The 26,091-nt window shown below is 53.7% G+C and overlaps 1 protein-coding gene across 8 annotated transcripts in view; it reads right to left on the bottom strand.

The window, feature by feature from the left end:
- Positions 1 to 351: 351 nt before the first annotated feature.
- CLASP1 (cytoplasmic linker associated protein 1) overlaps positions 352 to 26,091 on the bottom strand; it is a 49,870-nt gene continuing 24,130 nt past the window's right edge. For 2 of the 8 annotated variants that reach the window (XM_053471909.1, XM_053471910.1), the window contains 20 exons: positions 25,249 to 25,356; positions 24,958 to 24,984; positions 24,191 to 24,355; positions 19,408 to 19,511; positions 19,258 to 19,281; positions 18,078 to 18,322; positions 17,494 to 17,557; positions 14,650 to 14,813; positions 14,017 to 14,095; positions 13,687 to 13,830; positions 10,871 to 10,966; positions 9,197 to 9,340; positions 8,342 to 8,448; positions 5,742 to 5,892; positions 5,411 to 5,651; positions 5,105 to 5,295; positions 4,698 to 4,826; positions 2,259 to 2,465; positions 928 to 1,044; positions 352 to 530 (listed from right to left, as the gene is read on the bottom strand). In XM_053471909.1, the coding sequence (XP_053327884.1) occupies positions 444 to 530; positions 928 to 1,044; positions 2,259 to 2,465; positions 4,698 to 4,826; positions 5,105 to 5,295; positions 5,411 to 5,651; positions 5,742 to 5,892; positions 8,342 to 8,448; positions 9,197 to 9,340; positions 10,871 to 10,966; positions 13,687 to 13,830; positions 14,017 to 14,095; positions 14,650 to 14,813; positions 17,494 to 17,557; positions 18,078 to 18,322; positions 19,258 to 19,281; positions 19,408 to 19,511; positions 24,191 to 24,355; positions 24,958 to 24,984; positions 25,249 to 25,356 (2,594 nt within the window). In that variant the 3' untranslated portion in view covers positions 352 to 443. Of the gene's footprint in view, positions 531 to 927; positions 1,045 to 2,258; positions 2,466 to 4,697; positions 4,827 to 5,104; positions 5,296 to 5,410; positions 5,652 to 5,741; positions 5,893 to 8,341; positions 8,449 to 9,196; positions 9,341 to 10,870; positions 10,967 to 13,686; positions 13,831 to 14,016; positions 14,096 to 14,649; positions 14,814 to 17,493; positions 17,558 to 18,077; positions 18,323 to 19,257; positions 19,282 to 19,407; positions 19,512 to 21,431; positions 21,483 to 23,040; positions 23,149 to 24,190; positions 24,356 to 24,957; positions 24,985 to 25,248; positions 25,357 to 26,091 lie in introns of all 8 variants that reach the window. The other 6 variants (XM_053471911.1, XM_053471912.1, XM_053471913.1 and 3 more) reach the window with 4 other exon arrangements.

The raw sequence follows: 26,091 nt of genomic DNA, 5'->3' as shown, positions 1-26,091 counted from the left end.
TCAGACCGAGAACGACGTTTTCCGTTCGATCGTAACCAGAATTCTCTAAAACGAGGTATCGCCGATAACCGTAAAAGAAATGTGCTGAATATTTACAACATAAAACAGCAGAAAAGCCAGACGCGCCGCTTAGCGGAGCGCGCCCTCCTCCGGAGTCAGCGGGCGCCGGGGGTCTACATTCAAAATCCAATTCCAAAAACAAACAAAAAAATAAAATCACATAAACACGGTTTTTAAATAAAATACTGATTGCGACGAAGGCAGGGGGCGGGGTCGCGGAGATGGAGGCGGAGCTTGGTAGTCCTGCGGACCGGGCGGCCGCTGTAACCCCTTCCTCCCCGGACACGGAAGTCGTCGCTCTCCGTTAGTGTTTGAGGATACAGAACGGGGGGCCGTGTGTTTCGTGCGCGGGGGGCTGGGGGGGTTTGGGGGTCTCCGGAGCTCTAGCTGTGCGTGGAGACGTCGGACGACGAGCTGCTGTTACTGTTTGTCGTTTGCGCTCTTTTTATGTACAAATTCAGGAGCTTCATCTGAAACACAAGAGGCAGAAACGTTAATCTCGGCAGCCGGGAAACGAGGAAAATAACCCAAAATGGCTCAAATCAGAGGCCCAACCCCAATATATACCGCGGGCCCTCCCGATACCGCAGACCCGGCCCACATACAGCAGCCCCCCGATACCCTCCTGTTTCACCGCTGCCATTCCCGGCCACAGCGGAGCGGCCCCTCAGCAAATCAAATTGTCTTCTCAGCAAATCAACGGAACGGTCGACAAATCCTCGGTTTCCATGGTGATCAGAACACTTTAAAAACGTTTGCGCCAGAAGCTGTTTTTATAAGTAGCCCCCCTGAGTGCTCTGCGTCTAAATCCCCCCCCCCGGCAGGGAATGCAGCCTGGGGGGGCTTTGGGGGACGCGGATCTCCTACCTTACTGCCCGTCAGCTGCGCCAGATACGGCTTTAACTCTTCCTCGATCACCGAATAAATGGCTACCAGGCAGAAGACGCTGGCCTTGCGGACGCTGCTCTCCGTGTTATCGTAGCCCTTCGGGGAGGAAAAAGACGGCGAGCAAGAGATTGGTTACAAATTCAGCGTTTGGAAAATTACGGATTTATTTGAAAAATAGAAAAAAAAAAAATCTAATATATTTTTTGGTGCCAAACAAGCCAACAACCTCTTCACATCATCCGATCAGCTCCTCCCCGTCCCAGCCGTCCTCTCCTCCCTCTCAACCAGCGACTAGATTGTAAGCTCCCGGGAGCCGGGCCCGCTACGGCGTCTGCTGGCACCATATAAATAATGTATTGCAACTAACCCTCCCAGGGGCAACTTCGGTAACTGCCTGCCCTGCGCGACCTCAAGGAGACCATCGGGGGCCGCCGGGGGGTATAACCGCTCTAAATCACTTCTAACGGAACCCAAAAGAATTCCTTTTGTTCGCCTAAAAACCCTACTTAGAAGATAAAGGCCGTCCGAGGGAAAATAATAAAATAGTATAAAATACCCAAAGGGGTGACATTCGGCCCCCTGCGTGGGGTAATTAGTGCATTCCGACCTGCGAGAGTTAAATCCAATTAACCCCCCGTTCAGATTCTTATCACTTAACGCCGAAGCCTCTGATGAGTGATTTGCTGTCTGTAAACCGGTTGGGGGGGGGGCTTGCAGGGGTTAACGGACCGGTTCTGCGTCCCGATTACAGGAAATCTGTAGAAAGCGGGGATTTGGTGCAGGGGGCTAATAAGTTAACAATGGGGAGGAATAATTGCCAACCATTTGGCTTCCCACATAGTCTGCTTCACGGGCTTCCACTAGGGAGGTAATTCCACTTTTATATATTTCATGTTTTAAGCAGAAAATCTAGTGCCCCCCCCCAACCCCGAGACGCAGTCAGCCGGCACCGAGGTGCCTGATGATGAACGGAAAGGCTGTCCGCGCCGGGGCCGTCAGCAATAGTCGGAACAGGTTTCGGGGCACAGCGGGGGTTTCGGGGCACAGCGGGGATCCGGGGGAGGACTGGGTTGCGGGGCACGGCGGGGGTTGCAGGGCACGGCGGGGGTTGCGGGGCACGGCGGGGGTTGCGGGGCAGGACGGGGGTTTCGGGGCAGGACGGGGGTTTCGGGGCACGGCGGGGGTTTCGGGGCACGGCGGGGATCCGGGGGAGGACTGGGTTGCGGGGCACGGCGGGGGTTGCGGGGCAGGACGGGGGTTTCGGGGCAGGACGGGGGTTTCGGGGCACGGCGGGGGTTGCGGGGCATCACCTGTAATAGCCCCGGGACGATGTCGGGGAGGATCTGGTGCAGGGACTCCTTGGAGATCCTCTCGATGACCTTGGTTTGCATTTTGATGGCGGCGAGGTTGATGGGGTAGTCGGCCGTCTGGATGATGGGACAGAGGACTTTGATGCACTGCTCGGGGTGAATGGATCCGGCCAGCGTGGACGCCGCTTCCTCCGCCGCTCGGACCACCTGATGACAAGGAAGACACAATGAGCCATCGTAACGAGGACCTGCGCGACCTCTCTGCCCCGTCCATGCGTCGCGCCTCAGTCAGAGAGCAAAACTGGAGGGGAGCGAGCAGCTTGGGAGGGACGGGGGAGCAGAGTAAGGGTTAACGGGCTGAGAGATGGGGGCATTACACAGAGACAGAGAACCCGCTGGCGGATCGGCCCCCGTCAAGTCGCCCATTTTTCCTTCTGTAAAGACTCAAACGTTAATCAATCCCTCACTGTATTACCCTCTACGGCTTCTGCTGGGAGGCTGTTCCATTTATCTACCCCCTCTCAGTAAAGTAAAACTTCCTTCTATTCCATCTCAGCCTCTGACCCTCGGCAGTCAGACGCCAAACGTTCCCTCCCCGGGTATTTAAACTTTCAGAAAACGTCTCACGGAGCTGAACTTTCACCCCCAAAAAAAAACCAAACCATCCCTCCTGTCCTTTGTTAAATGCTTTTAAATATTTAAATGTCTCTCCCATCCTCTCTCCCCGTCTCGCTCCCCCCAGCCCTTCTCTCCCCCCCACCCCCTCTGCTCCCCCCCCCAGCCGGGCGCACTGAGACCCCCAAATCTCTTGCTGATCTCGTTTATCCAGCAAATCACTTTAAAGCCGCTTCTGCCCCGTGGGGGCTTTAATGCAGGGGTTGGGGGGACGGAGGGGTCGCAGGGAACGGCCCAAGGTCTCTGGGGATGGGGAGGGACTCCTGTCTTCATTGAAGTTCTATTACCCCAGGAGAGGGCAGCTTGTGCTGGGAGGAGCCGCGCAGGTAGAACCGGCTCCACTGGCTTTATAACACGGAGCTCGGGCTCATTGTAACCGGGGAGGGGGGGGGGCTCATTGTAACCGGGGAGGGGGGGGGCTCATTGTAACCGGGGAGGGGGGGGGGGCTCATTGTAACCGGGGAGGGGGGGGGGGCTCATTGTAACCGGGGAGGGGGGGTCACTGGGCGGCCGGGACGCTGTTCGGGGTGTGAGAGCCGCGCATGCACCCGTTTCCCCAGAAAGTGACCCGGATAATTCACCGGATTCTATGACGACGGATCGAAGTACGAGATCAGCCCCTGTAACGGCTCAGGACCCCGGTCCGTGTCTCCAGGCGGCGCTCAGCCTCTCACCCTCATATATTCCACGTTTAATGGCCCCGCTATAGGTGACTCGGCCGATCCGTTCCTCAAACCCCCCCCCCCGGGCTATTAAACAATAATAACGGCCTCAGCATTTTCCTCCATTAGTGCCGGACGATTAAACCCAGAGGGGCGGTCGGGTAAAAATTAACAGAGACCAACAATAGTATGCGTGTGCAGGGTATATACATGTGTGTGTATATACTGCGTGTATGTGTGTGTGTGTGTGTGTATTTATACACACACACACACACACACACACACACACACATACATATACACATACACACCGTATATACACAATGCATTAACTCTAGATTGTAAGCTCCTGTGCGCAGGGCCCTCCTCTCTGTAAGTCATATTGTTATGTTTATGGTATATACTGCTTGTCATGTCCTGTCCGCCCCATTGTACAGCGCTACGGAATAGAAAGGCGCTATATAAATCAATAATAATTATATACAAACATATATATATATATACAGTGTATATACTCACTGCATTAAGCATGTAGGAATCGCATGGATTTCACATGTTCTCATAGCTACATATTAAATAAAAGAAGCGACCCCCCGACCCAATCCTCAGAAGGCCGCCCCGTCCTCAGCCCCCAGGAGGGTAACAATAAATGGGATTCTGGAAGGAGCCGTGAGCGGCGGCGGCGGGGCGGCGGAGGAGGAATGCACCCATTAGTTTTACGCTTCGCTTACTCTCTCCATCTAGATGTTAATCAGTAAAGTGAATACCCGGCCCCGGAGCCCCCTCTGTAACACCACCCCCCTGTAACCCCCCCCGTAACCTCTGCCACTTGCCCTGATATGCACAAAGAAACCGTCACTGATGACATCATGCGCGGCGATGACATTCATATAGAACGAGCAGCGGGGTGCATATTTATTGTATTATTGTATCAAAAGCGATACAATAATAACGGCCACATTGCGCGGGGTTAACCATGTCCCTGCCAGGGCCCTTCTATTTTGAATGACAGATGACAAGGCGTGACCAAACATAAGCCCCGCCCACGCAGAGCACTTGACATACGGCACACAGGAATACTTATCACAGCCGGGGCACCGACCTCCTTATGGGAGTCCTTGTGGGCCTCGAGGGTCTTCATGATGGTCAGCTCTGCGTAGTTCTTGAAGCGGGCCGGCTGGTTCCGCAGAATTTCTCGCAGGACCCTCAGTGCCAACGCTCGGATGGCGTGCTGCGGGTAACACAGACAGTTACGTGGTGCAGAAGGATGTTAACCTTGGCTATTGCCCCCCCCCACACACACACACACACCGGAGGGGAGAGGGGCAACAACGCGGAAGGAAAAAGTGCCAATTCCTGGCTTATTCTCCATATTTCTATTGTATGAGGGGCTTCTCTCACGCGGCAGGAACACGGACCCCCTACAGGATAACCCTATACAGGACCCAGCTGCAGCTGCCTATGGGGCATTTAACCCGTTACCCGCCAGGCGCTATGCCGTTTACTTACGTCTTTGTCTCCGAGGGTCTCCAGCAGCAGCAGGAGGATAGTCTTGAAGTGTTCCTCCCAGACCCCGATGTTGTCTTCTCGAGTGATCTTCAGCAGCTCGCAGAGCGCCCCCTTCCTCTCCTCCACTCGCTCGTTGTGATTGGACAGCTCCTTCAGCAGGTCGGCCACCAGGTCCGAGTGGTCAATGGCCACTGGGAAGAGAGGCGAGAGACGGGGTTCAGATGGAGAGAGGTAAAGGGCAGGAGGCCGGCGCCGCGGCTGTGAGACGTCCCGTGCAGAGACCCCCAACCCGCCGACGAAGCCCACCGTCACGCAGCTGCTCCATGTCGTCGTCGAACACGGCCTCTTTGAGCACAGCCTTGTCGTAGCTGTTGATGGAGTCGGCGTAGGGATACGGGCTGTACTCTCGCCCGCGCGGCCCCGTGAAGGCGCGAGGCGGCTGCGTGTTCAGCAGGGAAGTCTTGTTATCCAACGCCATCCTTCCGCCTTCCACCACATCGGAGCCGCCGCGGGGATCGCTCGCTGGAGAAGCCACCTCTCTGCCGACCTGCGGGGTAACAGACACGGCGTTTCAGGAAAGCTTTGTGTGTTAAGCCTCTACCGCCTCTGCTGGGAGGCTGCTCCAGGAAATACTCACAATGTCAGCGTCCTTCTTGCCGTCCCTCTTCACCGGCTCGTTCAGATCCTCCTGGCTCCGGAAGCTGAACTTTTCGATGGCCTCGGTGACGCCGCGGAGAGAGCTGTAGATCTCGTCGGAGTTCAGGTTTTCCGTGTCGTAGTCCAGGAGGCTGCCGGCGGGAAGGCGGGAAAGATTTGGTTAAAAACACGCCAGCTACACGTGACTGAGCTACACGTGACTGAGCTTCGCGTGGACGGTGAGAGCTCCAGGCACAGCTAGAAGCGTGGAATGAGGCCGTGTAATACGTTTGAATGTTTTCTCTCGGTCCCGGCCAGCATGGACGCCACGAGACAACGACAGTAAAAACACGAAGGTGATGACATCATCAGGACGGATGGAGAGCCGGGTTATCACACGCGTGTTAAAGCAACAGCACTAGCGCGCATGTCGTGAGTCGCATGTTCCTCGATGCCTGCAGTTTAACCTCCTCTACGGCAGTGAGCTGCGCTCGTTACAGAAATGCGATGAAGGCATGCAGCGGAGAGATGACGAAGATCCAATCATCCAATCACAATGTCGTTACAGTAATGCGATGAGAGATCTCAGAAAGCGGGGGTCGCTTGCGGCCGCAATATACGGGGGTACGGGGGCCGGTATATTGGGGTACGGGGCGCGGGTCTGGCTGGCACTGTTGCTTTAACCCTTTGGGGCGATGACCAGACTCCTGCAGCCACATAACGCCATGCAAGAAAGCTCTGCAGAGCAGCACGGAGCATGCGCCGCCCGGCGTCTGCGGGAACGTGTCACAATATTACTCGGAAACATCCGCTCCGAGTCCTTGAATGTCACGGAGATGGCGGAGAACGACATTCACGGTCACCGGAACTCATTTTTAAAAAGGAAATAATCCCAAACCCGTTAACGGCCCCCTGTGGGTCAGACCCGGCAGCTCATTTAACACAAGCACTGGGCTTCCGTGACCTATAACTACTACTCAGAAACGTGGCAATAGAAACAATGTATCTGATTATTTTTCTGATACATAAAGCAGTCTCACCAATCACGGGGTTAACTAAAAACTTAGTGATCTATATACCCCTCCTAACTGCCACCGGCCCCCCGTGAAGCCCCCCAGCCCGCGCTCCGTGGTAATACTGTGACACGGGTACCGGACACACGGGGAGCTCGGTTACCTTGGAGAGAGAGCGCGTCGGAACGCCTTGTGAGACGGAGCGATGGGGATGGAGGACGGCGCAGGAGGGAGATTCTTAAACAGCCCGTCCGCGCTCCAACCCCACAGCCGGCTGCCGCAGGAGAGAGGGGGGAGCAGGAGGGAGAGAGAGAGCGAGGGGAGAGAGAGAGGAGAGAGAGGGAGAGAGAGAGAGGGGAGCAGGAAGGAAGGAAGGAGGGAGAGAGAGAGAGAGAGAGAGAGAGAGAGAGAGAGAGGAGAGGGAGACAGGGGAGAGAGAGGGGGAGCGAGAGAGGGGGGGAGCGAGAGGGGAGAGAGAGAGAAAAGGGAGCGGGAAGGAGACAGCGAGAAGGGAGCGAGAAGGGAGCGGGAAGGAAGTAGGGAGAGAGGGAAGCGAGAGGGAAGGAGGGAGAGAAAAAGACGGGAAGGAGGGAGAGAAAAAGAAGCTGCATCTTCATGCGTTTTTCAGGCCACTTTGTTATTTGGACGGAGATTCACGCGGAACGTTTACATCCAGATACATAGAAACGCCCCGGACAGGACGCTGGATACGTTATACGCCCCGGACGGAGCGCTGGATACGTTATACGCCCCGGACAGAGCGCTGGATACGTTATACGCCCCGGACGGAGCGCTGGATACGTTATACGCCCCGGACGGAGCGCTGGATACGTTATACGCCCCGGACGGAGCGCTGGATACGTTATACGCCCCGGACGGAGCGCTGGATACGTTATACGCCCCGGACGGAGCGCTGGATACGTTATACGCCCCGGACGGAGCGCTGGATACGTTATACGCCCCGGACGGAGCGCTGGATACGTTATACGCCCCGGACTGAGCGCTGGATACGTTATACGCCCCGGACGGAGCGCTGGATACGTTATACGCCCCGGACGGAGCGCTGGATACGTTATACGCCCCGGACGGAGCGCTGGATACGTTATACGCCCCGGACGGAGCGCTGGATACGTTATACGCCCCGGACGGAGCGCTGGATACGTTATACGCCCCGGACAGAGCGCTGGATACGTTATACGCCCCAGACAGAGCGCTGGATACGTTATACGCCCCAGACAGAGCGCTGGATACGTTATACGCCCCGGACAGGACGCTGGATACGTTATACGCCCGGACAGGACGCTGGATACGTTATAAACGCTGAACACACCTAATGTATCAGTTCGTCTCAGTTTGGCAGTTCTAGTCTCGTCAGACCCTTTGAATGTAGGGACTGTATGATGCGCTGCGGGAATTGTTGGCGCTATATAAATAAAATATAATAATAAAAACAAACTGGCAACAACGGCCCAGTAGGTACCGGCCGGTAGCCGCGACGGCCTCTCGCACCGGGGGATTAGCCTTCTCGCTGCCGTAGAGGAGGTGCTGCGGGGGTTAATTCGTGGCGGAGACAATGAGGGGTAGTTACCTGGGAGAGATGCCCCCATGGGAGCAGTTGGTGGGGGATGTTAGTGGGCTGGCGCGGCTGCTCGGGTGTCTGGACTGCGTGCGTCCGATGGTGCTGCTCGGAGAACCCTGGAACCAGAAACCAAAAACGTGAACCACGCGGCGGCCGCAGAAAACAAAACAAAAACGGTAATTACCCCAAAACCTGCAAGAAAATGAGAGACGCCGCACCGAAACACAAATCAGCGAGCCGGCCCCTGTATAATGTATAGATAAATCAGTGATCGGCCCCCTGTATAATGTATAGATAAATCAGTGACCGGCCCCCTGTATAATGTATAGACAAATCAGCGAGCCGGCCCCTGTATAATGTATAGATAAATCAGCGAGCCGGCCCCTGTATAATGTATAGATAAATCAGTGACCGGCCCCCTGTATAATGTATAGATAAATCAGTGAGCGGCCCCTGTATAATGTATAGATAAATCAGCGAGCCGGCCCCTGTATAATGTATAGATAAATCAGCGTTAAATTTATTGTGCAATTTTGCACACAAAGAAATGCGCAGAACATGCGCTGCGATAACGACGGATCTGATTTACGATTCCTCCGCGGCGTCTCTCAGATGGATCGCATGTAATGCGCGGCTGTAACAATCAGTAACATCGCGGCCGGCTGGGTCTAAACCTTCTGTTCTCTGCCGCGCAGGCATTAAACGCTCCGGAGAGAAACTTTCCTCTGTAAACACGCGAATGTCTTTGCCCTCCGCCGGTAACCCCCCCGTGCCGGTGACCCCCCCCGCACCGTGCCGGTGACCCCCCCCCCCCGCCCTGGTGACCCCCCCGCCCCAGTGACACCCCCCCCCGCCGGTACTCACCACGCCGCTGTTACTGGAGTTCTTCAGATGGTTGTGAAGGAGTTTGGTGGCGCCGTCCTGGAAGGTTTTTGGCAGAGCGCCGAGTAACATGGTGAACTCCGGAGTATTCAGCTCAAACAGAGAGATGAGGACGATCTGCGCGGCCTGCAACGAGAAAAGCGTCAGAGGAACGGCCGCAGGAAATGCGACGGGACCGCGGCGTTACGGACGCTGGAAGAAAATAACGACTCGCGCAGTCTGTACGTTTAACCGGCCGGCGCCGGCCCTCCACGGGATCCGTTATAACGCGGTCCAAACGGGATCTCTGATCCAGGGACAGAGCTGCAGCTCCAGAGCTAAAGTTACAGACGACGCGGCTCATGCGCAGTCTGGGCTCTTTTAACCCTCCGACAGGACACATTACGACCCATTCAGATCCCCTTTAAGGCCCGTTCAGCCGTTACGCAGCGGCCCCTGCAAAGGGTTAACTCCAGAGAATCTGCAAATCTGGTGCAAAGTAATAAAAGTAGTGAAGTCGCCACAGAAACTGCGACCACGAAACCCACTGAGTCCCCTCACCCCTCACCCAGAGACCCCCCATCTGCAGAGGGCTTAACGAGACCCCCACATAAAGAGAGCGAATAGATCAAGAGGAAACCTCTTTGTGAGATCACCATGCAGCCTCATATGCAAATGAGATGATTAAAAGTATTTAGGGGATCTTTATACAAAGTAACAAAACAGCAATGAAAAATCTCTAAGAAATGCAATAATAATAATAACAATAATAATAAAATAAACATATAAAAGGATATCACACGCAGCTCCCCCCTTTCACACGCCCCGTTATAGCGTGTTCTCACGCTGGGCACACGCTTAGCATCCCGGATCTCATGCACCCCGCGCTCAGCACCAAACGCAAGCAGAATCAGGCTTTGGGATAGAGATTTGCCCCAATAACCCCCGGGGGCCGGTGCACTTGGGAGTAATTCCTGGCACGTGGGATAGTTGGGTGCTTGTGTGAGCACGTTTGGTACCCTCGGGGCAATTCTGTTAATCATATATGTGGCGTTACACGGAAACATGCAAAACACACCAAAACTGTTAGAATGTTCCAACAAGAAACGTTATAAAAGAACTCGCGCAATCCGTTCGGAGTAGAATGCGGAATGCGAGCGGATCTCGTGTATTTACACCCCAAACACATCAACGGCTGTATAAATCTATACCCTCCCTGCGCCACCTGCCTGCCGGGGGTCCCAGGCCATGCGCGGCCGCGTAATACGGACCCTAAGATGATTCTATCGGCCGGGCGTGAAATACGTATAAAAAGCCAAATATTAAAGGAGCCGGACCCAGGAAGGGAATTCCACGGAATGCAGACGATAATATTATACGTTCCGGGGATCTGTCCCAAAATCCTCAAGAAGAAGTTCCGGTTCCGCGGGGAGGCCGCGATTTACTTTTTCATCGGACTTCCAAGGTCTAATGCGACTCCAAACCCCTGCACCCAAAACCTCTGCAGCCCACCCGCGACCTCATGCAGTTTAATGCAAGCCCCAACGCAGGTCGGTAACGCCGACGGCTCCTCGGGGGCGGCACAGAAGAGTCAGAGATCCACCCCCCGGGAGCGAGGAGCCGGGTTGGGTTAATTCTGTCACCGCACACACCCGGTTAGTGAACACACGCGGCTACCTGTTTACACCTTTCCTCCAGACTGCCCTCCCCGGGGCCCGAGGAGGCTGCGCTGGGCCGTGCCGGGGGGTCCTCGCACGCCCAGTTATGCAGGGCCTGAATTTAAGGCAAGTAGACAGAGTTAAGAGAGAGCCAAGAAGCAGCGCGTCAGGTCGCGGACATGTTTCCTACATACGGTGCTTTCAGGGCTCGTTTACATACATCACATGTAGATGTGACACGCCAGCCAATAACACGAGGAAGCCAGCGGCCTTTTTCACAGGACCGATGGGGTGGAATAATTACAATGATTAGGAAGGGTTGTACAGCGCTATGGTATTTGATGGCGCTATAAATGGATAATAACAACGATCCGCTCGCTGCTGCCCCGTAACGCGATTCATTTCGAGAGGGGGGGCGCTAAACCGATCGATTTTCACGCGGACTCTGGGTTCAGAACTGGTACATTTACAGAACCCCCTTAAACCCAAATCCCATAAAATATACATCTCTGAACCCCGCAGAGCTGACCCTGCGCTCGGCGCTTCACTTCAGCCACAAGGAAGCGTCGGTCGGTTAACTGGGACACGGGGAGGAACAACTCGATTCCAACCAGCAATTAAAAGCGGATTTCTGCGGGCGCAAAATCATTAAAACATTATTAAAAACGGCCTCAATATAAAGCTTTATGCGTCCGACGTCAAAACAAACAAATAAAGTTAACTGTTTTGGAAACAGATGGAGGAACATTGCGATCTTTCTGTTCCGGTGGCATCGGCCCAAGTAACCAGCGAGTAAAGCCGCGCATGTTTGTCCCCAGCGGGCGAAGCCGCCCGTCCGATGCCAACGCGATATATAGGTCACGGAACGAGGAGCTAATTAACCTCCAGAAGGGCGATTTCGAAACGCGGCTGCAATCAGCGACAGGACAGAAAGATCCCGACGCGCTCGGCGAGGAGAAAGCGCTGCGGGCGGCCCGCGGGCCACATCTACAAGCCACACGGGCAACTCTCCAACTCCTGTCACTCTCAGCCACGCCGACTGTCTCGCAGCCGCCTGAGAAGCTGCTTTCTGCCTGCCCCGACTTCACCCAGGCGGCACACCCCGTAACCTGTATACGTCATAATTAAATGGGAATCACTGGAAAAAACACCTTGTTAACCATTTAGAGTGCGGCCGTGATTCACCGGTATTCCCATCTGCCCAGAGACGTACATACAGAAAACACACTACTGCCCCGAGCGGGGCGTGGAACGGGTTAACGGGGTAACTAGATCTGACGCCGGGCATCTTTAGGGGACGGTTTCACGAATCAGAGTGTTTCTGGTCCCTCGTGTCGCGTTTCATGTAACGGTTAACGGGTCGCGGAGTTCTAAGCGATGAGAGATAGAAGCCGCTCTGGTGATCGGCTCCCGGCCCCCCGGACAGGAACAATACGGCTTTTCACATTAATATTCTGGGGAGTTTAGCGGATCCGGAGCGGCGGGCGAGGGAACTACGAGATCTGCCGACCATCGCTTCTCTTTATAATGATTACCAGTGGTAGCTTTATTGCCCCGGGGCAAATTCCCAAACTTTTCACGGCCGGCGAGGCGCAGAGGGAGCAGAATTCACTCACTTTGGGCCTGAAGGAAGAAATCCTCGGCGGGGGGGGGGAGTGGGGGCAGCGAACGCGGACAAAGAGCCCGTTAAGGCCTAATGGGGCAGAAGCTCGTTAGGGGTTTTTAGTCGGCCGCTCAATCAGCCATTTCTATGCATCTGAGATCCCCGGGGGGGGGGGGGGTCGTGCACTCTGTCGGGGTCTGGAAGGTGGAGACCCCGAGATCCGCCAGCCAGCGGGGTGAGAAGATTCAGAGAAGCCTTTTGGGGCATCTACTGCTCACCTAGATATGGCACAGAACGGGACCTTCAGGGCAGAGACCCCCGCAGCCCACCCTGAGGATGAGCCGGCAGATCACGGTCACCGTGTAGGAGGGCAGAGTGAGTGCTGGCCGCGCATGCTGCAGCTCCGCTCCTTCTCGAGGAGGATTCCTGACGCTCGCGCACACAGCTTTAAGTTATACAGACGCCGGGGCCCCTCCAGCCGCTGACAACGAAAACCCCCGACGAGCTCATCTCTCATCTCCAAGAATCAGGTTTTTCAGCTCTCTTATTAGCTGGAAAGGAAGTATTTTGGGGGCTGAAACAAAAAGCTCTGCGCTGTCAGACGCGACGCTCGAGTTTCCCGACATCACGAGGTGAGTGACCGGCCCCCTGTATAATGTATAGATAAATGAGCGACCGGCCCCCTGTATAATGTATAGATAAATCAGTGATTACTAAAAAATTATTTACTTTACTGAGAGGGTGGTGGATAAGTGGAACAGCCTCCCAGAACAAGTGGTAGAGACTAATACAGTGAGGGGATTATTTCAGGACACCCCGGGGCGAGATGACGGACAGCGCGGGGTTACGTGTAACCGGCAACCTCTGTAACAATGAACCAGGATATTGGAGCCGACGCACAGGGCGAGGAGGTTCCGCCAGCCTTCTACCTACTGACCCAAAGCTGGCAGCTCTCCATACTCCTCGCTGGCATCGTGTCAGAGGCGAGCCGGGATGCCAACGCGTACGAGGGGACAGGACAAGCCCCGGGGCACGTACCGGGGCGTGGAAAACACGCCACCTCTCCATCTGATAACGCGCGGCACACCGGGCCAACACAGCCTGGGCGTAACACGTATGATGAAATAAACCCCAGATTAGATTGTAAGCTCCCGTGAGCACCGACTCGGGTGATAATCGCTCCCACGGCGTCTCACAGAGCGGGGCCCGGCTCGCCCGGCTGACACACGAACCTTCCTGACGTCCGAGCTCTTGGGCTCCGTTGTCCAGGTGATGATCCTGGAGACAGCCAGGCGCGTTTCGCTGGAGTTCACGAAGTCCGTGGGGTCCATCTGCCTCCCCAGCGACTCGATGTACTTCAATATCGCAACTTTCACCTGAAAAACACGGGCGACGATGACATAACAGAACGCGGATGATGTCAGAGCGCTCGGGAACATCACGGCGTCACAGGCGCTCCTGTTCATAATATGCCTGCCCACAGGTGTGTCCGGCAGGCCAGTGCTCAAGCAAGGCTAAGCTCGGGTATGAACGGACTGCACAGAGGGGATTCGGGCGCTCACCTTGAGGTTGGGGGTCTGCGTTTGATCCACTATGAACCTCATCAGGATGTTAAACTGCTGATCGAAAGGAAAGGAATCCCTGCGGAGGAGAGAGACGAGGGTTAAAGAGACCCCCGCGATTATTATCCGGCCCCCACTGTACACCACGCAGATACACAGATCGCTATGGTAACTGCACCAAAGTCACCCCCCCCTCCACTGAACCGCACGGCATGGAAACTCTGCACGTCCCGTTTCTCCCGTGTCCCCGTCTACATGCCACATAAGTCTCTCTCTGATTTATACAAATGTTCAGCTCATCACGCCTGCTACATACGCACCGCGTGTACGAGAACACGCGCAACCCCGAGACAGGCGACAGCTGTGTCCCGATTTCACGCCGAGCGGTTTTATGGCGCCGCGCGAGGCGAATCGCAATTGTTTTAGATTTTACGGCTCATCTGATATCGGCTGCCGTCCGGCTGATTACCTGAGACCTCTCCGGTACATTGTGTGCCCCCCCCCACCCACCGGCAGCTTGGCTCACACTCTCAACACACTCAGCCAGCCACAGGCAGAGCCCTTTGGGTCACTCGGTGTGATGAGCCGTCGCTTCCTGGGGAGGAATAACAGTAAAGGGCGGGCGCTCCTCACCTGGTGATGTCCAGAGCCTTCTGCACCTTGGCCTGCACCGAGCCCAGCAGGTCGGCCCCCATCTTCTTCAGGAGCTGCGTCAGCAGAATGAAGAGCCAGTCCTGGAGGTCGTCCTTGTGAATGATGACAAAATCCACGAGGGTCTCCAGAAACATGCTGAAAACCTGAAACCCCCCCAAAAATATTACAAATAACGACAGAAACATGCTGAAAACCTGAAACCCCCCCAAAAATATTACACATAACGACAGAAACATGCTGAAAACCTGAGACCCCCCCCAAAAATATTACACATAACGACAGAAACATGCTGAAAACCTGAAACCCCCCCAAAAAATATTACACATAACGACAGAAACATGCTGAAAACCTGAAACCCCCCAAAATATTACAAATAACGACAGAAACATGCTGAAAACCTGAAACCCCCCAAAAATATTACAAATAACGACAGAAACATGCTGAAAACCTGAAACCCCCCCAAAAATATTACAAATAACGACAGAAACATGCTGAAAACCTGAAACCCCCCAAAAATATTACACATAACGACAGAAACATGCTGAAAACCTGAGACCCCCCCAAAAATATTACACATAACGACAGAAACATGCTGAAAACCTGAAACCCCCCCCCAAAAATATTACACATAACGACAGAAACATGCTGAAAACCTGAAACCCCCCAAAATATTACAAATAACGACAGAAACATGCTGAAAACCTGAAACCCCCCCAAAAATATTACACATAACGACAGAAACACGCTGAAAACCTGAAACCCCCCCAAAAATATTACACATAACGACAGAAACACGCTGAAAACCTGAAACCCCCCAAAAATATTACAAATAATGAAAAAAAACATGCTGAAAACCTGAAACCCCCCCAAAATATTACAAATAACGACAGAAACATGCTGAAAACCTGAAACCCCCCAAAATATTACACATAACGACAGAAACATGCTGAAAACCTGAAACCCCCCCAAAAATATTACAAATAATGAAAAAAACATGCTGAAAACCTGAAACCCCCCCAAAATATTACAAATAACGACAGAAACATGCTGAAAACCTGAAACCCCCCAAAAAATATTACAAATAATGAAAAAAACATGCTGAAAACCTGAAACCCCCCCAAAATATTACACATAACGACAGAAACATGCTGAAAACCTGAAACCCCCCCAAAAATATTACACATAACGACAGAAACATGCTGAAAACCTGAAACCCCCCCAAAAATATTACACATAACGACAGAAACACGCAGAAAACCTGAAACCCCCCAAAAATATTACAAATAACGACAGAAACATGCTGAAAACCTGAAACCCCCCCAAAAATATTACAAATAACGACAGAAACACGCAGAAAACCTGAAACCCCCCAAAATATTACAAATAACGACAGAAACATGCTGAAAACCTGAAACCCCCCCAAAAATATTACAAATAACGACAGAAACACGCAGAAAACCTGAAACCCCCCCAAAATATTACAAATAACGACAGAAACATGCTGAAAACCTGAAACCCCCCCAAAAATATTACACATAACGACAGAAACACGCTGAAAACCTGAAACCCCCCCAAAAATATTACAAATAATGAAAAGAACATAAAAATCGATAACGTCATTAAATAACCCGTCAGATATAAAGATATTAGTTATGTTTTTTGGGGGGTGACATCCATATTGTACAGTAACCCCCCCCATGCGCTGCCCTGTGTACTGCATACTCGGGGTCCGGGGGCCTCTCACGTTAAAGGCACTGATCCCCCCAATCAGCTGAATTAAACGCTAAATGTCCTGCTGAACCCCCAAACCATTCCTAGAAAATTCATCGCGTGAAATTTTGCCTCATTCCTAATTTTTCAGGGAGCGCTTATTTGTCACGTGACACGCAGCGAGGCGCTGATAGGCCGCTGCTGCTGCAGACGGGGAATACGCCGGTTTTTGGAAACGATGGATCCTGCGTTATAAGGAGGGAGCCCACCGGGCCGGGCTCTTCATAGAACGGTTTAGCGGTGAGACCCCCGATGCTTGCCCCCCCACCTCCCCTCCCCCAAAATGTATTTAATGAAAGCGGGTAACTTACTCTCTGGGGTGAGATCCACAGCAAAGCAGAACATGCAATAAAACAAAGCGTTCGTTAGTATTTGTCACAAACACACGAAGCAGGCAGGGCTTCGCCACACGGCAAACATTCACGCTCCCCCCGTCAGGACCACCGAGGCAACCGCCGGCGACGGTAACAGCAATGGTAACCGCAGGGGACACAGGTAACGGTAACCGCAGGGGACACAGGTAACGGTAACCGCAGGGGACACAGGTAACGGTAACCGCAGGGGGCACCGGTAACCGCAGGGGGCGCCGGTAACCGCAGGGGGCGCCGGTAACCGCAGGGGGCGCCGGTAACCGCAGGGGGCGCCGGTACCGGTAACCGCAGGGGACGCTGCCGTGTAAGGATTATTTATTTTAAGGAAATGTACACAGCGTTCCCGTGTTTGTTCCGAATCGCATCGTCGGGAAGCGGCGTCGGATCTGCTGCTGGTTGTCGGTAGTAAAATTTATCGACGTGGGGACTGCGCCAGGAAAGTTGAGGAAGTTTGCGAAATGCCGCCTCCTGCGAGTATCGGGTAAAAGAACCTTCCGGAGCCAGGGAGATCTACCGCCTGCGCCAAACGAGCTTCACTGCGATCAGCAGGTACGCAGAACCGGCCGGCAGATCGGCCCCCGTCGCCCCACCTCCCGGGGGGAACCGGCACGCAGCGGCACCAGACGGGCCGGTTCTTATTAACTCCTCGCTGGAACCCACCCGTCTCGGAGCTCGCTCTTACCTTACTGTGCGGATCAGCAAACATGCGCGTGAAGATCTCGCAGAGCCTTTTCAGCTCCACGCGGCTGCAGAGCGAAGAGAAATAAAGATGCAGACGTTATAAGACATACAGAGCCGCGGACGGGGGGTTCACCCCCAAATACGGATGATAAGAGCAGCCCCCCCCCGGTCTGCCCCACCCCTGAGTCCCATCCACACGGTATAAGAATGAACCGGTGCCCGTTTACCTCGGTGACGTCATTTTAGGTGTAACATTCATAATACGGGGCGTCATGTATTTTCGGGGTACTGCAGGAAGGAAAGGGGAGGGGCTTGGGCTTATTCTGCACCGATATTGACCAAGCGCCTCCCACATTCCTGCCGAAACCACGCCCATTCCACGTGCCGCAGCATGAGTGCCTGGGGAAGCGTGCCATTAAATACTGGATTTAAATTCTGACCGCCCCCACCCGGGTCAGAGGGCCGCTGACCGTGCAGGCCCCGAGCCGCTGACCGTGCAGGCCCCGAGCCGCTGACCGCGCAGGCCCCGAGCCGCTGACCGTGCAGGCCCCGCTGGTTCGCGCAGGACGCGGGGGCCCCGGTTACCTGAGGGTCCGTTGGCTCTTCAGCAGGTTTTGGAGTCCAATCAGTCCCTCCTTCCTCTCCGACCAGTTGGAGCTGGCGCAGTGGTTGAGGACCTCGGCCACGTCCTCCGTCTGGCGCAGGTAGTGGGGGATACCCCCGTTCCGCGAGCCGTAGGACCGCTCCGAGCAGGCGCTCGAGGCATCGCTGTTGGCGTCGTCGTCCGAGTACATCCCGTACGGCTCGTAGCGCCTCCTCACCGGCTTTTTCTGGGGGGGAAACTCATTTTAGGCTCATGTTTTGCCGGTTTGGCTAAAGTATAAGCAGGGAATGTTTTTTTTTTTCGTTTTTATAGAAAACATTTTTTTATTGTAATTATAGACAATACTAAATTGCTGAAATATTTTAAACGTTTTGCCGCTGTGACATCAGCAACACCAAGAGCCCAAAGCCGATCTCCTTGGCGCAGATCGCCCGTCCTTCGCGAGGATCGCCCGTCACACGACGTTCTCGCCGTCAGAGAAATGTTTCTGATTAATCAGGAAAAACAGGTCGGACGCCCGTTTCACAGAAAGTTTAGAAGGAACTGAACTCCTCTGACATCGGCGTCTTTGTCTGCTGATTTTTTTCACAGAATGGAGCGCGATGAGGTCACCGGGTCCGCCCGGCACGCGACAAACCGCCCGATACCCGCGCCGTACCAAAAGCTCGCAATCCGCACGCAGATTCCGCGAATCAACCAAACCACAGCGGTTATTAACGCAACCGGACGTCATTTCACGACAGGCAGACCGCGGGAGCCGGGAATGACGGATTTCTGGGGACGTCGACTAAACCCCCGTAACCCCCGTGACCCCTGTAATCCCTGCGACCCCCGTAACCCCCGTGACCCCTGTAAAACCGATGATTTCTTCAGCCTGTGTTTATGTTTTTTCCCCGCATGCAGCCGGTCCTAGAATTTCCGCATCAGCCGTGGATTTACAGAGACGCCGGCCGCGTTCCGAGGAAGATGCGGATAAAAGCAGGAGACGGACCGGACAGCCGTTGCTTTACCCAAAAAGCTGCCCCCCCAGCGGTAAATTATTAAACGGCAGACACTTTTTGGGGTGCTTTCCCCCGTAATTCTGGATTATATCGACATAAACGCTTGCGAAGCACAAAACATGTTTCAAAATAATTCCCGTTATATCCCCCCCCCACATACCTTATTCCGGGGGTCTCCAAGAAGCTAAAAAGAAAAGAAAAAAAAAAAAGAAAAAAATCACATTAAAAAAAGCATAAAGATTGCAATAAACTGCAGGAGTTTTGTTGAAAAGCCGGATGCGGCCCCCTCGGCCCCCGCGTGCCATCGTACCAAAGCATCGGCCACTGCCGCCTCCAGGTCCGTGCTGGAGCTGAGACCCCGCATGGCGTTCACAGACGACGGCAGCCGTCCCGATTGGCTGATCCCGTAGCGATCTGCGCAGAGAACATCGGTGCGTTAATATAATGTACTGACGGAGAGACTCGTGAGCCCCGCGGGGTGGAAAAAATGTGAAAATAAACAAAATAAATATAAAATAAAGCATTAAACGCGACTCGCTGCCTCCTTTGTTAATGCATTTTATTCAAATATATTTTAAATAAGATAACAGGAGCTTCTCCTGCAGGAAGGGCTTAGAAACCCCTGTATAATGTATAGATAAATCAGTGAGCCAGCGCCCTGTATAATGTATAGATAAATCAGCGAGTCGGCCCCCCTGTATAATGTATAGATAAATCAGTGAGCCGGCCCCCTATATAATGTATAGTTAAATCAGTCGCTGATTTATCTATACATTATACAGGGGCCGGGCACTGATTTATCTATACATTATACAGGGGGCCAGTCACTGATTTATCTATACATTATACAAGGGCCGGTCACTGATTTATCTATACATTATACAGGGCGCTGGCTCACTGATTTATCTATACATTATACAGGGGCCGGTCACTGATTTATCTATACATTATACAGGGGGCCGGTCACTGATTTATCTATACATTATACAGGGGCCGGTCACTGATTTATCTATACATTATACAGGGGCCGGCTCGCTGATTTATCTATACATTATACAGGAGCCGGTCGCTGATTTATCTATACATTATACCCGGGGGCCTGCTCACTGATTTATCTATACATTATCCAGGGACGGCAGGGAGGGGTGACGTTGTGCCCATTACTAATCTGTGCTGCAGGGAATGGGCTGGGAAGGGGAGGCCGATGCCGTTCAGCAATTTTTATGCATTAAGAAAGGATAGACAGACTAAGATGAAATGGACGGGGGGATATCGGAGGATGACGGGGGATGATGGGGATACCGGCGGATGACGGGGGGATATCGGTGGATGACGGGGGGATACCGGCGGATGACGGGGGATGACGGGGGGATATCGGCGGATGACGGGGGGATATCGGCGGATGACGGGGGGTGATGTTGTCTTTTTTCTACTGAGAAGCAAAACCTGGAAACGCATTACAGGCTTTTCCTTAACCTGAGAACCCAAAAAGCCCCCATTTCACAGACATTACAGCGCTGGGATATCTGACATTTACTGATTTTTTTCTTATAGCGCCATCATATTCTGCAGCGCTGTACATCTGACGGTGGAACTCAGACTACGGCCTCCGCTCTGCGTGTAAAAGCCGCGTAAAACTCAGGTGAATACGCACACATCACTATGCGGTTACTACTTCCCTTTAACCCCTTCAGCTCTGGAGAACTGGGCGCGGGTCTACGGGGTAATCGCACATCCCTAGCACTGGAGGGGCTAACGGATGCCATCTTTAGGGGCTTCAGGGTCGTACACAAGGCAAAGGCCAGACAAAATTCTTGCATTATCAACCAAATCATTTCTATATCGGAGCCAATCAGCTGTTCATACATTACAAACCCTGTGAGGCTCCTTGGAGTGCTGGCTGAATGTGATGGGAGTTGCTGCCGTGATACACGAGATCTGCCTGCGATTATCTCACCTTCTCCCGGCTGGGTGGCTATCGATCAGTTATTGATCAGTTATTGATCAGGGATCAGAACTCCTTTATCAAACGATAGAAATACATCGTATCGAGGCTGAGATCGTCTTTAAGCCTCTCCGCGTGTCGTAAATACCCCCCCGCGGCCCAAACCGCATCACCAGCCCCTCCGGGTTTTCCAAAGCATTTGAAATCTACGTGTTTTATAGTAATTCCGAGTTCAACGAAGACACAGAATAGCTGTGGGGCGGAAAAACATTTAACGGCATTTGGTTACGATGGATGGAATGATCGGCGCCGGCAGCAGGCGGGCCGGCCGAGGGTGGGATGTGAGCACGGGTGACAATGAACGTGGCATGCGGGTAGCACCGGTTCACCTGACTCGGAAGCGGACAGGGCGCTAGTGGACCTGGAATGGCGTCGAGAGGCTGCAAGAAGAAGGAACGGCAAAGACCCAAAGGGTTAACACACAGATAACGAGGAGGCAGAAGCACGTAGAGGAGCGAAGGAACGAGGGGTTAACGGCAGCGCTTGGCTTTCTGGCCTCTCTGTAACCCGCCGGGTAATCGTGGAACGTGGCAGCCGGACGCGTTCCTGCGCATTCAGAGGTGAAGTCCCCGCTGTAAAAGCCCCCGGAGCTTCTCCTGAGGGGTCTCACGGGAGATATCATTAGAGTTATTGCAATTTACATACATTTGAGACCGTGCAGAGTATCACACGACCTTCCGACCATGCGCCGGCTCTGTCTCCTAGCGTGAAAAAGCTTCCGTGGACGGCATTATAGCGCCACCAAAAGGCCGTGACGCTCACTGCACTTAACGTTAAACTCACTGCGGAATACAGAGTATACTGACAGCCTTTATAACAAAAACGCTGCACAGCGGGACTGTTTATCAGGAATAGGGATATTCACCTTGAAATCGCACAAACCGTTCAGCGGACGGCACCTACTGACCCCCCCAAGCCCACTTTAATGCAACAGAAACGGAGCAGCGCATGGCGGCCATCAAAGGGTTAATGTGTCGGGGTTTCGGATACAGACACCCGACGGGCTCGGTGCCGTTTCTCGGGGCGGCTGGTTAGCAGGGCGAGAAAGCCAGTCTGCGCATGATGTGGCGGCGCGGCGGGTTCGGTTATGGGGTTGATGGATCGTGGCGGGTTACGTGCAGACTTTCCAACCAACGCTGGACTGTAGCGAGACTCGGCGAGGGTTAATCCAGAGCTCAGCGCCCCCTCGGAGCTCCAGAGACCGAAATCCAGATAAATTTCCCCCAAATCCTCGATAACAGGAAGAATTTATTAAATATCTCGGCATGCAGGGAATCTACGGCTCCTACTAAAGATTAACGGGACTGCGGATTAACGGGACAGGCTTCAAACCGCGGCGTTTTCATGCAAGGTTAGCGGGAAATTTGGAGTAAATTAACAGCCGTCACAAAAAATCTACAGCCAATCGTCTGAGAATTTATTTCCAGCAAAAAAATAAATGTTTTTAATCTAAAAATTCTTCATTGCAAGTTTTTTAGAGTGATTTTTTCCCTAATTCCACAATTTTTTTTAAATCTTTTTATTTAAAATAGTTTTTATGGATGACATCACCGTAAGTGGCTAATACAATGGAGTACATGATGTCATTGCGGCCTCATGCTCAGCGTCTTAACGGGTCTGCAAAGGATCTTAACGGGGAATTTTCGGCACGCAGAGACGGCTAAAAGGGAAATAATATTCAGGGCATGCAGGAAAAAACACAGGCAGGATAATCGAATATTAGAACAGCAATCCCTCTGCGATCGCAGGGACCGGACAGCGGCACTCTTGTCGGTAATAGGATAATCTGTTGGTGGCCACCGGATGGGCGCCTCGGCACGCGGCCGGCAGCAAAGTATCTCGGCTGTGGGGCAGATAGGATTGCTGCTGTAATAAGAAAGCCGGGGGGGAGGGGGTTTGAGGGTGAGTGTGCGGCGGCGGCTGCCGGTCTGTACTCACCCAACGGAGCAAAGCCCCGAGCGGGACTCGTATCGCGGCTGCTCTCCCGGCTGGTGTCGCGACTGCACCCCTGACTCATGCTGGGTCGGGGGATGCGGCTGCTCCGTGCTGGCGTGCGGTGTGAAGAGTCAGCAGGTTAATGCAAACATTTAACAGACGGACGCAGAACGCGGCCTCACGAGTTAGAGCGTTATTACTGCAGCGACAAGCATTCACGATCGCAGCGGGGGGTCTCGCTGGAGGGGGGTCTCGCTGGAGGGGGGTCTCCTGTATAATGCGACGTTCTGAGACGTTTCTCTTGAATCGCGTTTGTTTTCTGATCGTTCCAAATCCTAACGAGTCTCGCGTTCTTCTCAGTAATCACCGACCTACCTTTACACGCCGTACGAACGGGGTCCGCAGCCCCCCCGATTCCAGGCATTCCCACCAATCGGTATCTCTATGCCTGACGGGGCTGCGGACCCCGGATCAGACATCTACCCCCCCACTTCAGAGCGGGCTTCACGATAAACCCACCAGGGTCCGGGCGGGGAGATCATGAAATCCCAGTGTGTTCCATGCTGAGGAACCCAGTCTGGAACCGGCGCTACTGATAATCTCCAGACATTTCTAGAGCCGCTATCTCCAGCGCTCTGTGATTAAATCCCATGTAAGCCTCACAAAGGTGCTCCCAACGGGCGACGGAGCGGCCATGACACCCAGCGGCCTTCCCGTAAGCCAAGCGAGCCGCTGGGCGTCAGGATGGATAAGTCTGCACGGTGACATGAACATGTATGACACATGGGCTGTTAAACCCTCCACTGCCTCACCCGGGTATTTAAACCAAATCATTCAAATACCGCCATGAATTAATAAAAATCACAGTACAGAGGCTGATCCGGCCTTCTACGGGGAGTTATTTAACCTCATGGATGCCGAGAAAACAACCCTCTGCCAGCCCGGGGTTACCAGCCAACGTTTAAATTCCTTTTACTGAAGCGCAAACGTTCCTGTCTGACCCCAACGCAAACAATACGCCGGCAGCGGAGGGTTTAATACGCCGGCAGCGGAGGGTTTAAGCAGCTGAAGAGACCCAAAGCTCTGTCTGAGGTCAGTAATCCGCCCGGGATCGCTCCGTAATACCCCGTCACGGCTCTGCCCGCGTTCTTACCCAGTCCTATCCTGCTGGGGCTGGTCTCCCTGCTGCACCCCTGGCTGCGGGGGATCTTGCTTCTCTTCTCCGAAGACGGCATCTGCGAGACCCTCTGAGCGCCGGATGTGATGACCCCGTAACCGCTGCTCAGCAGCTTCCCTGGCGAACTCGAGCGGCTGCCGGCTGCGTACAAAAAGCATAAAAACACACAAATTGGGATCAAATTCTTCCTGGTGATTTTCTGCGCTGCGGTCATACTCTGCACTGCTTTACGCTGCCGCATATTCTACAAAAACAAGGCTGCCAAATAATAACTCAAAACACAAAGTACCCTCTCTCTCCCTCGCACGCTGTTCACCCGTTGGCACTGCCCACCGCACGGTACGTTGTGCCAAACCAGACATGACGGACCCCTGCAAGTCCTGTTTTTTTAATTTTAAGAGGTGGGGGGGTTCTGGATGGATGCAAACTGAGCTGAGACAATAGAGTAATAAGGCGGCGGGTGGACACGGAACACGCTGTCCGCTACCTAGAACAACGAGTGTTCAGCCAAGTGAACGCGTTGGACGAACGCCACGGGCTGCATTAGAGCGCCTATTGTCCCGAGCTTGTGGGAACCTGGCACGGGGCACACGGCACCCAAAACATGGCAGAGGTGCCAACGGATGGCGCAGAACACGGCCCGCTGCCCTCGGCGGTGCTGCAATAATAACAAGAAGAACGGGAAGCAGGGACCAAGAAAAAGGAACAGGGAAAATCAGACGGAGAAGTAAAGAGTTTCTTACCGCTGGCCGGATTCGCGGATCTGGATCCTTTTAGCAGCAGAAGGACAGCAAAAGAAGGTTCAGAAAAGGCCAGAGCCGGTCACGTTAACACTCAGCGCGTATCCGGCACACGCGTGGCAGAAATTACCCCTCCGCTCCCAAAACCCAACAGCGTCCCTTCCCTCATCTACGCTACGAACACGGAGAACGAGACAAAGCCCAAACACCCAGGTATCCGGCGGACGGGGAGCCGGGGGTTTATTCCGCCCCGTTTAGCAATCCTGCCGAGTGACAGAGGTCGCCTTCACTTACGCTGGGACTGCGACACTATCTTGGCTCGGCTGCGGCCGCGGGTGTCCACCGGGGTGGAGGTCGTGCCGGCGGTGCTTCCGGAGCTCTGTCGTCTCGTGCGGATTCGACCTGTCCCAAAACAAGAGCAGAATGGGGTTATGCGGAGATCTCGGCCCTGCGGCCCCCTCATCCTCTGACACGGGGCCGGCGGAGGCTCCTCGGAAAGGGCTTTGCTTACCGGCATAGAGGAGCCTCGGTACCACTATAAACACATATATACATATCTACTGCACACCACGGCCCCTCGCCGGACACGTCACACGTTACACGTTACACGTGGGGAGAGCTCGTCTTGAGTTCTCCTGCTTGTTACTTTCTATAAATGGATTAAAACCTTCCCGGGTCCCCAATTCTATACAACTACTGACACATGCACACGGAGCACAACGCATTAAACACTGAAGCCTACGGACACACAATATATACACAACATACACACACAACATGGATACATCATCCACAGCTGTGCTACACAAACAGCGACCGCCGGGTGCGTGTAGTCACCATCCGGTAATCTCCGCTGGAGGAGGACAAAGCGACGAGAGATACCGACAAATAAAGAAAGGAGCGGGAGGCGCGGGGTGGGAAGGGATGGGAGCGGGAGGCGGGAAGGGAGCGGAGCGGGAGGCGCGGGGTGGGAAGGGATGGGAGCGGGAGGCGCGGGGTGGCATTTGGGCCACAGAACTGCCTCCAAAGAAAGTGTTGGAAAATGCAAGGAACCCCCCCCCCATCCAAGGAATATTTATTGAGATCTGAACCACAATCATCTCTCCCTCTGAAATTCCCCGATAAACCGACAGAGAG

The sequence above is a fragment of the Spea bombifrons genome, chromosome 7 (genome assembly GCF_027358695.1).
Source record: "Spea bombifrons isolate aSpeBom1 chromosome 7, aSpeBom1.2.pri, whole genome shotgun sequence".
NCBI lineage: Eukaryota > Metazoa > Chordata > Amphibia > Anura > Pelobatidae > Spea > Spea bombifrons.
This window is presented reverse-complemented; position numbering and strand designations above follow the sequence as displayed.